Here is a 13,409-nt window from a genome sequence, read left to right as displayed (position 1 = left end):
TCTTGTGTCTAAGAGTCAAGTAGCTTGACCAAATCGACTCGTTTAGTGTCTTGGTATCAAGTTTCAGGTTCAAGGTTTCAGGACCCTGGTCAGAGTAATATAATAATGGTGTATCAACTACCATGTTAACTTTTCTTCTCGCATTTTTTCTCAAAAGTGCAGTGAATATCGCGTATCGGAGTGAGGTAAAATATCGATTGCATGTGTCTCATATCTATAAGTGCCATCTACTGAACTTTGTTTTAACAATTTTTATTTCTCAATACGGATTTTACGATTTACCGGAAATTTCACGGATTTTGGTTAGAAATGTCAACGAGAAATAAGTGCGTTATCCGTAATCGTCTTGATATTTAGAATTCATCCAGTATAAAGAAAATGGAATTACGTTGTTAAGGGTACTGAAACATTCTCTAGAGAAGTGGAAAGAAGCGATCCCCTAATTGAGAAAATCTCCGTGTTTACTAAAGGCCCGTTCAGACTACACTTTTTTTTCCCGGATTCCGGAGTCCGGATTTTTTATTTCCGGATTTTTTCTCAAAAAAGTCAGGAATCCGGGCTCAGAAATCCGTGTTTCAAAATTAGAAATGTTTCTAATTTTTTCCAGAGTCCGATTTTTTGTTCATGGATTTCTGAGACCGGAATTTTGTCCAACCAATCAGAATTTTTTATTTTTACGCGTATTGTTTTATTTTAATCCTGTAGAGCAACAACAAATAAACTGTACAACTGTTTCAGTTTTGTGACAATTTTGATAATAATGGCCGATGCCAATGAAAACAGTAAATCTCCCAGGAAGGTGCTTAATAAAAGGGCTACAAAGAGAAATTCGTGTCTCAATAATATGCCCAAAAGATAAGTGTTGTATTTTTAGTAATTAAAACTCATCAATAAATAACTTTTCACTAATTTTTAACTCTCTTTTAGTAAGAAGAACATTTTCAAGTGGAAAAAAGAAGACACAGAACTGTTAATTCAAGAAGTCGAACAGGATCCAGTGCTGTACGACACCACCATGAAGGATTATAAGAAAGGAGATGTGCAAGCCAAGGTTGTAAAGTAACAAAGAGACATGTCCAGGCGGGCACCTGTCAAAAGATATATTTTATTTAGTATATAGGATAGGATTACATAAAATCAATAGTATTTAAAAACTAAAAATAAATATATACCACTAACCCAGTGGAATACACTTCCTGAACGTGGTGTCTTGTTTGTGCCCAACTTGTGCAATCCGTTGAAGCAGCCCCTCAAAAATGGTAGGAGTCATTCTTGTTGCAGCAATGAAGGTGTATTGGTCAGAGACTGCAGCCTCTTTGAGGATGGTGTTGTACCAAGAATGTTTCTCTCGATTTTCTGCAGTGTTATGTTCTCTAGTCCACTTTCGACCGAGTGGACGACGTTTCCGTTGCAGAGCTTTATATTTTAGAATTCTCCCCAAACGCCAAGCTTGAATAAGGGCTATCCTCATTTTAATTTTCCATCTCCAAACCTCAAATTCAATGTGTTTTACCTCGACTTCCATTTAATAATAAGAAGAAAGCGTTCAGAAAAAAACAAACACTGCAGACGAACTGTCAAAAACGAAGCCATCTAGGTAAATTGTATCAAACTCATGCTAGAAACGGCGCAGCGTGACTTGGCAACGTCTTCTAATTTTTTCACCGACTTTCAGAAAACCGGAAAAATAAAAAGACAGTCTGAACGGGTACTTTTTTCGTCCTCCGGATTTTTTTGTCTTGAAAAAAATCCGGACTCCGGAATCCGGGAAAAAAAGTGTAGTCTGAACGTGCCTTAACGATGCTAATCCTATACAAGGTCGATGGTCCTGACACGAGAGACAAAGTTGAGTTGCTTTAGCTTTAGCATGGTGAAAAACATGGTGAAAAAGATAGAAATAAGGGGTGTTCCTAAACGGCGGAGGCGGAATGGCGGATTGGCGGAACCTAAACGGCGGAATAGTAGGCAGAATGGGCATCAAAATATGGCGGCGGAATACGCCTCATTGGCGGAACGGTGGAATGTCCACATTAATTTACTTTTGAACCTATATTTAACGATTTCTATAGTGATATTTATTTGATTATAATGTAAGAAATAAAAAACTGGTTAAGTTAAATTTTTTAAGTTAAAAAAGAGTTATATTTCTTTGTAAAACATGTTTCCGGGCAAATAAATTACATATATTTTCCGCTAATTAGCGCACTTGTAACAACGCCACACTGCGCGTTTTTCATTCAGAACATCCGATGGAATTATTTCGCACTCGGGATGATACCACCTGTTAATAAGGTATAGATCAGACAAGGTTAAAGTTTGTATTGTAGATTTAGTTTTGGGCTCTAGAAAGCCACAAACTATACTTACAGAGTGAAATAACTCAATAGTTTTGTACACACAAAACTGACAGGACTTGGTTAGAGGAGAACAAGTGGAACAAGGAAGACACCAAGAAGTCGACACAGAGAAAGAGAGAAGAACAACTCGACGAAGTATTGACAACTGCTCGAACACTGTCAAACGTCGGTTGTTAAGAGACCCCAAGGTGCCTTGATCTGGGTAGTGTTTTCTGCTTCTTGGAAAGCGCATAAGTCTATATGCAGTAGGCTTCATTACCTGTTACAATTAATGCAGCCCACTACCGTTCGAAACCTTTCAGGCATACCGCAGCATCAAATGGCACTTCACTTAGCACTGGAACTGATTCGTCTTCAAATAAATCCATCACATCAGAAAATGGGTTAGTCATTTTTAAACTAAGCCGTATAAGAAAGCACACTGCGAGGGTGAAAAGTGGCCGATGACTAACCTTCAACGGTTTAATGGGGTTTGTGGTTCAGCAACTGACCTTGGAGACTAAATCAGTTATTTAGCTGTGCTAAAGTTCTAGCTCAGTACATGGCATTCCATTTCTTTGAAGCTGAAGTTAAAATAATGAACAATTTTACTCTCTTTATTTTATGTATTTTACCATTATTTAATTAGTTATACATTATTTACATACGTATTTAAAATACATAAGCATTAGCCACTGTAGTGTTCTGTGAACTTATTCCGCCAATCCGTTCCGCCATTTAGACCTAGCATAGGTATACAAGGAGCAGGCTAGTTGGCGGAACGGGTAAACAAAAAAAATGTCCATTCCGCCTTGATTCCGCCGTTTAGGTTCCGCCAATCCGCCATTCCGCATCCGCCGTTTAGGAACACCCTGAAATGAGGGACGTAAACAACTGGCGCGCCAACTAAGACCATGTTAGCTTTCTCTAGAGCGGATGCTAAGGCGCCATCTGTTTGGTTGAATAAGTAGTACTTTCTAAACGTTGGACTCCTACCTACTAGTATTATTGCAGGAAACTTTAATAGTTGATATTTGACGTACTATGATAGATAAGACCTGTCGAGTATAGTTGTAAATAAAGCGGGCGATAGGTTACCTGAACAGATTCTTAAACCTAGGTTATTTTTCAAAAAGAATAATGCAGCATTTCGTACGCACTGAATTTGTTTAAACTTTTTGATTAATTCGTGAACTTTCAAAGTAAAAGTAAACATTGTAGCCTATCACTTTTAGCAGTTCAAGCTATTGCAAGACATGTCGTAATAGGTTCGGTTCGTTTATCGAATGTCAACAACCTCAAGTGCTCTTTCCTCCATCTGTGTAGCTGTTTCAATTTCATCTGGATCTAGTTTGAGAAAACTAATTGGATAGGGCCTTGAAATATTCTAGTTATCACTGTTAATAAGGCCATGCTTTCCTCCCCTGATGGCTATAGATTGGTTCCAGAACATCGAACAGGGTTTTCATCTAATCCTGCAGTTTGGTCTTACGGAATGGCTATGCCTTGGCAACATCCTGCTCAACAGCTTGCATTTCCTATTCCACTTCATTTCGTGACTCCACAGCTTAATGCCCAATGGTTTCCCGTTGAAAATTTTGGGAGTCTTCCACCCAAGCCTAAGGTTAACAAAGACATCACATCTGTATTTGGAAACACAAAGCCTTCACGAAGATTCAGTGATCCTGGGCCAAGGATACGTGATACTGATAATGATGGAAAACACTTCCACTCTCACAAAAGTAAAGTGTATGTACCCTTTGAAGAAAAATGGAACCATTCTGAAAATCAACGCATTGGTAAAAAAAAAAATAAAAAAATAAGAGCAAGCATATTCTTAACTGTTAACCATCTGTTCGCTTTTCAACCTTCAAACCCTAGATGAAGCAAGTAAAGACAGGATGTTGAGCAATTTGCTTCAAGAGCTGAAAACTGCCCGTGACTTTAATAGGCAACTTTGTCTGGAACTCCATAAGGCAAACATGAAACTCCATTTAACCCAACAGCACACCAATGAACATCAGCCAGGTTCTATGGCAGGTAGGATTTGCTGGCTCCATCATTGTGCTTCACGTCATGTGATTTTTTTTCTTAGCACTTGTAAGGAAATTGTATGATGCACACCACATACGAAGTGATGTGCTCTCTAACTGGAGTAAATCAGCAGAATCATGTGGAAGGAAAAGCAGTTGCACATCAAACAAAGTAAATGCCAATATATACATTTATTTTTTCCTCGTAATTTCTTCTACAAAAAATGCTTGTATTGGTGAATTATGCCAAGCCAACCTAACTTTTGATAAGAACTTAAGGTTCCAGTTGAATTCTAGCTCAAATCATTGTTCTACCAGCTCAGTTAACATCTGTTATTTTTTTATCGTGACATAAAAGATTGGGCACGCATATAAAAAGCATTGAATTCATCGCATGTTGAATACGTTGAATTCTTCAGATTATAATTCATTATTCTAAAGAACTCTGTATTGTACATACCAAAGCTTTCATTTTACATGAAATCGCATAGATTACATAAGGTGGAAAACATGGAGTAGAACTGACGTCAATCTTTTTCTTAAACACTTTCTTTTTCACCAAATTATTTAGTTCGATTCCGACGACCCTGAGGATTCGTTGTTGAGAGAACGAGAAGTTTTGATAACTAGATTGCAAACAACTGAAAAGAAAATTCAGCGGCTTCGAAATGCTCAGGTAATTATAAACTATTTTCCCGATTTATAGTTGCTAAGATCGTTTCAATTGATTTTTCAAAAAAAACCAAAAAAAGTGTTTGAATTGATTTAGGTGTGGTTGAGGATGTGATTAAGGCAAAAAGCGTTCAAGATGACAATATTATTTTATCTTCGTTTAAGGTGTATTCTGTCGTGTTCCTCATTGTGCTTAGCTTGTTATTAGTTGGGCTGTTTGATTGAAATGTAAGTCTTGTTCCTGGTATTTCGAAGAGGCCATTCAGTTACTGCAGTAGGCTTTAAGCATAGCAAATTCCACGCCTAACTAGTAACATGTAATATGTGCGCATAGCGTGGGTAATGGGCTAAAGACAAACGTTTTTGGCAGAAATTAACCATAATTATTAGGTTAAACTAGGATCCCGCGCTAAAATAACGCCTTACTTCATCCAACCTATGGTTGGAGATGTGTGTACGCAAGTTCAAGTTTCAACCCAATGTATGTGTTGTGAATGTGAGAGTCTGTTTGCGTCTCCCGTTTGTCCATCGGGAAGGGAGGTTGACCTTTCTTGTTGAGCATTGTCAATATTAGCTCTCTCTTTACCCAATCTCCTCCCTTCCCCCCCCTTTTTTTTTTTTTTATATCCAGGGCAGGGTTCTGACGTATCGGATTTCCGCACCGTTCGTCGTCCTAGTTTGTTTTCTAGTTGGGGGAGGAGGGAAAGGGCTTTAAGTGTTCCTTCATCCAGGTCGGTTTTTGCTTATCCTAACGCAAAGAAAAATTTACTGTCCCAGGAATCACATGCAAACGCTAATGGAGTTTCGTTAGTTAATGTTTGAATCCGTTCAAAAGCTGAATGGTGGATGAGCAGTTCACATTTTGCTTTATAGGTGGCAAACTATTCGCTATGACCAGTTAAAGGGAAGTTTATCATTTTTGGTCTTAAACTTAGTTATGAAATTTGGAGTAGGGAAAGCTTTCCGCCGTCGCCAGAAGGTAAACGTGGAAACCGACGTGCCTGTCGCAATAGTCTGCCTGTTTACGCTGTGGCAAGCAAGTATGTGTCCTGGTTAGGATGTGAGGCAGTGGTAAGCGTTTTTGGTTTCGGTTGGTTTCGGGGCCGTTTCCATTAGCTGCTGGGTTTCCCTTTCTCGGCTGTTTGCTCGGCATCCCATGGAAAAGAAAGATTCTCCCATCGACGGTCAGTGCCATGTGATGCCTAATATTAATAACTTATTCTTTTGCAAGTAATCGTGAGAGTTGCTTGTAGCACAGGGACGCAAGGGTAAAATGAAAGCATCGTCCTTCTAATAAGTAGAAATTTGTATGTAATATCCTTGTGAATTGTGGTTTCATATTCTTACAAGACGAAATCGTGTCGGAATAGAGAAACATAGCGTTTAAATGGAAACCACCCCAAGTTTACGTGATCATAGTCTCACGACAAAGTAATTTTGAGCAATGGTTTGGCAGTCCCGAGCGATTGTCACAACAATTTTTTCGTATTCATTTTTTAGTTAACCGTTTTTGTTTATTCATTGATTTTAATTTTGGTTTTGTTTATTTGTTTATTCAGTGGAACAACGTGGCACCGGAAGGGCCTTATGGTCCACAAAGTACAGAGCAACGTTCCCCCATGAACACCAGGTCAGTCCGTGAAATCGATAAATTTCGAATCGTGTCCAATGTTTGATCTTTCGGCATACTTTACTTCGTTGGGCTGACTAAGGTTTTTTTCGGTTTTCGGAGTAATATGAACTGTATAGATATCTCGGGATAGGCAAAATAATAGTTGTCTGTCCTATTTCTCCCATGTTGTTCATTACTTCTTTGTTTGCGATATTAGCTACCGTACTATAATTATTTTGACATAGATAGCAATGGATTTGATTTGCACATTCACTGCACTTCAGGCTTCGGAAGCCGTTTATTTTTCTATGTAGACTAAAAATGGAATTATTACGTATCAAGACGCAGGAGTCTTTCCCTAATGTAAATATAGTTCTTAAAGGCTAAGGTTTTGTTTATCAGTTGTCCACTTCGTGTTTCTTCTTTAATCAAATTCTTTAATTGTGTTTAGGGGGTAATGGAAATATCGGGAAAGAGAATTTAAAAACAAAAACGCTTTGTGTGCTTGATTGGGTGCTGTCCGCATAAGATTTTCATGAAATAGCCGTTTCGTAAATTATCCTAGTGACTGGTACGGTATTTCAATTTTCAGAAGGAACTCGGTTTAAAATTCTCCAGAAGCTAATTATTTTGATTTTCTTCCTCTTTCCCCTTCTTCCCTTTATACTGAACAGCAAAGTACGAAATCTGTTGTTTCGGTGTTAGCCAAATGGCTACCTCTCGTAGTTCAGCATTCTCAAGATGCGAAGGTTTCATTCTTTTTGTTTTGTTTTAATCGGCCAATAAACCACCCCATAAGTAGCCTTTTAAAATCTCTCGGTTCCAAAGCGCATCAACATTAATACAGTCGGATCGCTTATTTTCAAATGATACGTTACTATTCTTTGTAAGCAGTTAATAGCAGTTAATAATTATGCATAGTTAAGTGAACAATTTTTATTATTATTATTTTTTTACCTTGAATTAATGAATTACTTTTAACTCGCGTTCAAACTTAATATGTGCCACGCATTCCTCTGATTAGCGCCTCGGGTGTTTGTACAGCAATGTTAACACGCAATGTATGCTTCTTTATTTATGGGCTTTGTTTTGCAGTCGGTGTATGGGTGATTTACTTACATTCAACAAAGTATCCCGGAATCATTCGTTTGCAATGACTTCACCTTCTACATCGGATCCCCCATCGCTTGAAGACCTTGATATTGCCAGTTCCAAACATTATGGTACAAAAAGTTAATTGTGCTTCCTTTCCTTCATTTTGTATCATGAAATGTCGCTCTTTCATCTATCTGGGTTTCGTTTTGCTACCACCATTATCACTTGCGTCCATCAAGAATTCCTTTTAAATGTTAACGTTTTGTTTGTTTCTTTGTTTGTTTGTTTGTTACATTTCGTTCGGAATTGGACAAACCCACTTTGAAGGTGGAACTGGTTTGATAAATTCAGGTTTAGCGCATCTACACCATCCAACCAGCAGCCGACAGCTTCCCGAAGGACGGACATACCTGCCCAACAGCAACGTCGTGATACCGAACGCGACGTCCATGGTCGGCCCTACGCTGAAGAGGGACATCGAATTACAGTTGGCGACGGTGGAGCGCGATCGACGCCAACTGGAACACCAACTGCAGGATTCAATTGGAACCCGACGTCTGTCGGAAGACCGCGTTATCAAGTAAGTTTTACATGCGTCTTTTCGATATAATTGATAGTCGTGATATTATTAAACAATTTGGTTAATTAAGCAATTTGGTTAATTATGCAATTTATACCGGTATGTATGTATTATTATTGTACGGCCGTGGGGTTGACGATCAGCTCTAACGTGCTGGCTTAACATTAATGGAAGACAAGAAAAGCTAAGCCTTTTTTGCGTTGTCGTTCAATTTGGTAAAAGTAGAAATTAGTTCATTTCTGGTTTAAGGCGTTTCTTTGGGGGTTTTTTTTTTTTGTTTGTTTGGTTTTTCACCTAAACATGTTTTTCTTGGTAATTTAGCCTAGTTATAGATAATTGACAAATCTACGCACGTGTTTTTGTTTTTCTTTTTTCATTTTCTCTTTTGTTATTAATTAGTTTTATTTTGATTTATTTTGATTTTTGTTTTGATTTTGATTTTAAATGGTTTTCGTTTAGTTTTTGTTTAGTTTTTTGTTTTTTTGTCGTCTTCGAAATGAGGATTTTGAAGTCGATCGCTTCTTGTAGGCTTGATTGAGTGTAGCGCTGAAGTGCAGGGAAAGCAACGGGGCGGGGAGGAAGGCAGAGAGAGAGAGGGATTCGAAACAGTAAGTGGGTGGTGGCCTTTGACAAGGGGAAACTAGTTTGTCACGCTGTAATGAAAGTGAATTCTGACTGATATTGCGTCTTGTTCAAACAGCGCAGGAAGCTGATAGAGCCGAAATAGAGGAGAGGATGAAGAACGAGCGCTGCTGGTATATAATAGAAGACAGCAAGTAGTCTTTCTGTTTTGTCAATGCTTAAGGGCGGTTTACTCGCTCGAGGGCTTTTCCGTAGGAAAAAAAAAAGAGGGCGCACAAGTTCAATAAAGTTCTACCCTTCCCTCCTGGACGAGCCTCCTCGTTCTTTCTTTCTTTTTCCTTTTTTTCTTTTTTTTTTTCTATTTTGTGCGCTGCTAGATTCTCCAATTCGTTCGATCGATATGGCGTGAAGCTACATTTCTTTCTTCTGGCTGCTACCAAAAAGAATTGTCGAAAAGTTTCATTGCTTTTTCAATGAGTCAATACACTTTGAAGTCCGGATGAGTTCAAGCGGGGCGACAATGGGGGGGGCTAGGCTACATTGCTGGTAAAATTGCTGTTGTAGTTTTCGTCGATCATCTCATTATGTATGTGATTTCCACATGAAACTCGGATGAATGGCATCGTGCGTAAGAGGGAGGGGTGGAAAGAATTCAACTTTTTGGAAGTTAGTTTCAGCTGTTAAAAATTGTATTGTCTGTGTCGTCAAGAGTTCGACGCAAACGGGGAATGAGACAAGTGAATGTTATTGTTATTTTGATTGAACAGGCTGGAACGATTGGTCTCGGTTCTGAGGAAAAAATTGGAAATGCAGACTACGATCCACAATACGAGCTCATCCAATTGCTCAGCTGCGCTGCCTTCGCCGAATGAAAGTAACAGACCGTCGGCGACCAGTTGTTCTACCACGCCCAATGAATACGTCACTTACTCCAACTCCGGAAGAGCAAGTCAATTGTCAATGGAAGGTCCCGCTTCCTTGCCTTCTTATCTCCAAGTCGTCGGACCCATTACTCAGCTATAACTTCCCCACCAGCGTTTGCATCATCCAAATCAAATAGCTCAACGCCACACATTTCGGCCTTCCACACGTTAACAGACTTTGAAAAAAAAAGGCGAGTCTGATATTTGAACAATGCACTTTGTTTAATCGCCAGGTTATTAGCTTTGAATCTTTAAAGTGATAGCTGTTTCATAGAACCTGTCAAGATTGCCGATAACCAAGGAAAAACCTTTAGAGTTGATCTGCCATTGCGATTCCAATTGCGTATTTCTATTGAATACGAGTTGAAAAGACATTTTCGCATGTCATCATCAGCATGGATACCTGCTAAGCTGGTCTAGTTTGCACACATTCATTTACTAGTCCTCGAGTGCGTACTACATCATTTTTACTTCTCCACTTTCAACAATAGATAATGTTTGCGACGCGAGTCGAATGCCATTTATGTAGAACGCTTGTAGCCCATGTTTCTTCGATTAAGTGTCAATCTATTTAAAAAAAAAAAAAAAACCGTCCATCGCCATTTGCCAGTGAATTCTACGTGCCTGGCTATTCTTTTTCAAACGTGCCCTATTTCTGTTGTATTCTATTTTTTATTCTTTTCCTTCTTACCTAATAGGGCTGATGGGCGGGAAAATTGAATTGATCATGTTAGAATTACTTTTTACACGGTGCCTTCACCTGCCCTTTCTCATCGTCTTCAACCGTTGTAGTCTTTTCACAATAATTATGACGAAATCGATAATCCCTCTGATAGATTCTGTAAATTGTTTGGCCTGAAATATTACACATTGGAATCACACTATTAGCAGGTGCCGCGCCCGTTTGATGGTAGACTGACAGAAGAGTTGCGGTGAGTGGAGGCGGTTATCAACCCTTTTTTTTTTTCCTTTTTTTATTATTATTTTTTTTTTTCACCCTATTTTTTTTTTAAGGGGGGTCTTTTGTTCCGTGAATAAAAAGAGCGAGTGGTATACAGGGTGGAACGATGCGATACACGTCGTTCTTTTTGTTGAGTTTGGAGGGTGGCACGAACGTGTGTGGGTCACGTGACTCGACGGACAACCAAATGACAGGCGGATGACAACTAGTATCATAAAAGCGTCCAAGTGCCATGCTGCCACATGCAAAGTATTGCTTAGTACTAACCCTTCCTCCACAACCAACAAAAAATAAAAGAAAAATATGTACAGTAAAAGTGTCAACTTATGACGGGAATGCTTGTTATGAGCATGCGTTCAACATCCTGGCTTAAAATTTTCCCCGTTTTTACAAAGTCTATTTCTGTTTGAGTATTAAGAATGGATGTACTATGTGCATTTAATATCGAGACTAAATATGCAGAAGCGGCGGAGGTGGCTGCTGGGATGAGATAAGACGGTCAACCTCAGAGCTCCATTTTGGAACCCGCGTAGGGGAAATACAGCAACGGCTTGTAAATGACTCCTTGATTATCTGTCTTCCAAACCATTGACAGAGATTTCATGTCAGTCTAGCTTTGGTAAGCTTACTCAATACTGTATTGTAATCGTGAAAACTTTCCTTGTACGCGATGCGGTAAGTGTGATATAGGATAAATATTCTCTCGTATTATGATACGTGATTTAGCTATGTCATCCGTCACCATTTATTAACTTGATGTTATCGAATAAATAAAAGGTCAGTAGAGAAAGTACGAGGAAAATAGATCTCACGGTCAATTGAACATCCAGCATAAAAAACGTCATAACACTTCGCTAGTATCGCCATGGCTCTTTTTGGTAGGATAGATTTACCTGTTTGAACACTTGCCATACAGCAAGTGTTCAAACAGGTGAATCAAACATCGCAATCAATGTATACGTAGGCACATTTTTCGTTCGAAACTTACCTTTACAATATATTTTCATTTAGTACAAGGGCACTTTGTCCAATGTTCAGTGATGATTGAAGATGTTTTTATGCTGTACACAAACAGCTACGTATATTCCAACATATAAGCAAATTGTATGTACGGAATGGATGCTAAAAAGTTTTGTTCGACCGCCTTTTCCTCAGATTTGATGGGACAGCTTTTGGTTTTGTGTTTCATTTGAATTTATTTTTTTGTTATTTATTTTTTGTTATTTATTTATTTTTTATTTTTTATTTAGTTTATTTTTTTGCCGTTTCTTGACCATTCACGTGTCTTGCTACGTCGCTTGGGAAAGAAAAGGTACCTGTGCAGTCCATTCTGCTTGAACAACAAGACGGCTGCTTCGAGTGTCAACACCAAAAGTCGAAGACCACCCAAACTGCCGAAACTGCTGATCTTGCACAAAATTTTCCCTCTATGTTTCACAGCCAATGTAGGTCCTCCTCCCTCGTGGAAAAAGCCCAGCCCTACCAAGTCAAAAGAACACTCAAAAGGCGCGGGAAATGTTGGTTCAGGAATCAACAATCCCCACTATCTTAGCACTCAAAAATGGACTTTTTTTTTTCTTTTCTTTTCTTGTTTATTAACTTTGTTTAGTTAGCCTAAAAAAGAGAGAGGAAAAAAAAAACGTAGTTGATGCTAGTTAAATTTGAACCGCAACTATTTCCAGCTATGCAAACTTGAAGTAAAAAAAAAATACATTGGCCAATGTGTTATAGTCTACAAACTGCAAAGCTTTATGAAGTGGTTTCATATCTTAATCGAGAAGACTTTTGGCTTTATTATCTAATATGCAAATGAGCTCTAGCCCAGGAAAAAAAAAGTAAAAAGAAAAAGCGCCTGGCTGCGTGTCGGATCTTCATATAGGCAAACTATAGTTACGATGTAGTTTAAGCTTGAAGCTACAAACTGCCGTCCAATGTAGTCCTTTTAATAAGAAACGTATATTGAATCGTAGCGTCAAGTCATACGGCCGTGTTTAACTCAAATATGATGAAAAACGAATCTCTAAAGATGAGGTTATATTATGAAATAGTAAGAGATAAAGTAAGGAGGAAAGCAAAGAAGAATCGGGTGGGGTGCAGGCTACATGATAAATGGTATATATGAGAAACGAGGGAGGGAGTGAGTGAAGAGTTTTTTTCCTTTTTTTTTTTCGGTTTTCCTTTGACACCGACTGTCAATATTTGAGCAGCCTTTGTCTCCTGCATTAGATGCTTCTCGCCATCTTGGTTCTACCTTATTGGGTGGAAGACACGGCTGCGCCGGAACTCAGGGTCCTTGGCCAGCGTGGGCTAAACGCGAGTGCGCGCGCACCACTCCGCCTTGCGTCGATGCCGCCACTCACACACGAACACGACGTGGGTTGCCTATTCATTTTGACGATTTTATTTTATTTTTTTTTTTTTTTACTCTCGGTCGCCTTTTTCTTTTTTTTTTCTTTCCCCTGTCGAATTTCCCTTTGCTCCAAACCGAGTATTGACATGGTCAACAGTTCAAACTGCCTGCCCTTCCCGTTCCGCCTGTCCTCCACTTGTAAAAAGCACGTCGACTCTCCCATTGCAGAAACGTGATTTTATGCTTAACTAGAGTTATAACGTCA

At 38.9% G+C, this 13,409-nt stretch overlaps 1 protein-coding gene and 1 long non-coding RNA gene across 4 annotated transcripts; one reads left to right on the top strand and one right to left on the bottom strand.

Moving 5' to 3' along the window:
* Positions 1-845: 845 nt before the first annotated feature.
* Positions 846-1,890, bottom strand: LOC116934202. The gene is made up of 2 exons (XR_004400536.2): positions 1,180-1,890; positions 846-1,088 (listed from the first exon to the last, which is right to left on the bottom strand). It is a non-coding gene; the product is annotated as an uncharacterized LOC116934202 (long non-coding RNA).
* Positions 1,891-3,307: 1,417 nt separating this feature from the next.
* Positions 3,308-10,717, top strand: LOC116934179. 3 transcript variants are annotated; one of them, XM_032941771.2, is made up of 8 exons: positions 3,310-4,135; positions 4,218-4,376; positions 4,432-4,541; positions 4,941-5,045; positions 6,601-6,671; positions 7,749-7,876; positions 8,076-8,328; positions 9,678-10,717. In XM_032941771.2, exons 1-8 carry the CDS (start codon positions 3,748-3,750, stop codon positions 9,931-9,933), a joined length of 1,470 nt encoding a protein of 489 aa, XP_032797662.1. In that variant the 5' UTR covers positions 3,310-3,747; the 3' UTR covers positions 9,934-10,717. The 3 variants fall into 3 exon arrangements, with proteins under 3 accessions (XP_045035651.1, XP_032797674.1, XP_032797662.1); XM_045179716.1 differs by lacking the exon at positions 7,749-7,876 and having other exon boundaries at positions 3,308-4,135; positions 8,100-8,328; positions 9,678-9,975; XM_032941783.2 differs by lacking the exon at positions 7,749-7,876 and having other exon boundaries at positions 3,308-4,135; positions 9,678-9,975.
* The last annotated feature ends 2,692 nt before the right edge of the window (positions 10,718-13,409 follow it).

The sequence above is a fragment of the Daphnia magna genome, linkage group LG1, assembly GCF_020631705.1.
Source record: "Daphnia magna isolate NIES linkage group LG1, ASM2063170v1.1, whole genome shotgun sequence".
Taxonomy (NCBI): Eukaryota; Metazoa; Arthropoda; class Branchiopoda; order Diplostraca; family Daphniidae; genus Daphnia; species Daphnia magna.
The sequence above is the reverse complement of the archived record's forward strand: the minus strand, read 5'-3'. Positions and strand labels throughout refer to the sequence as shown.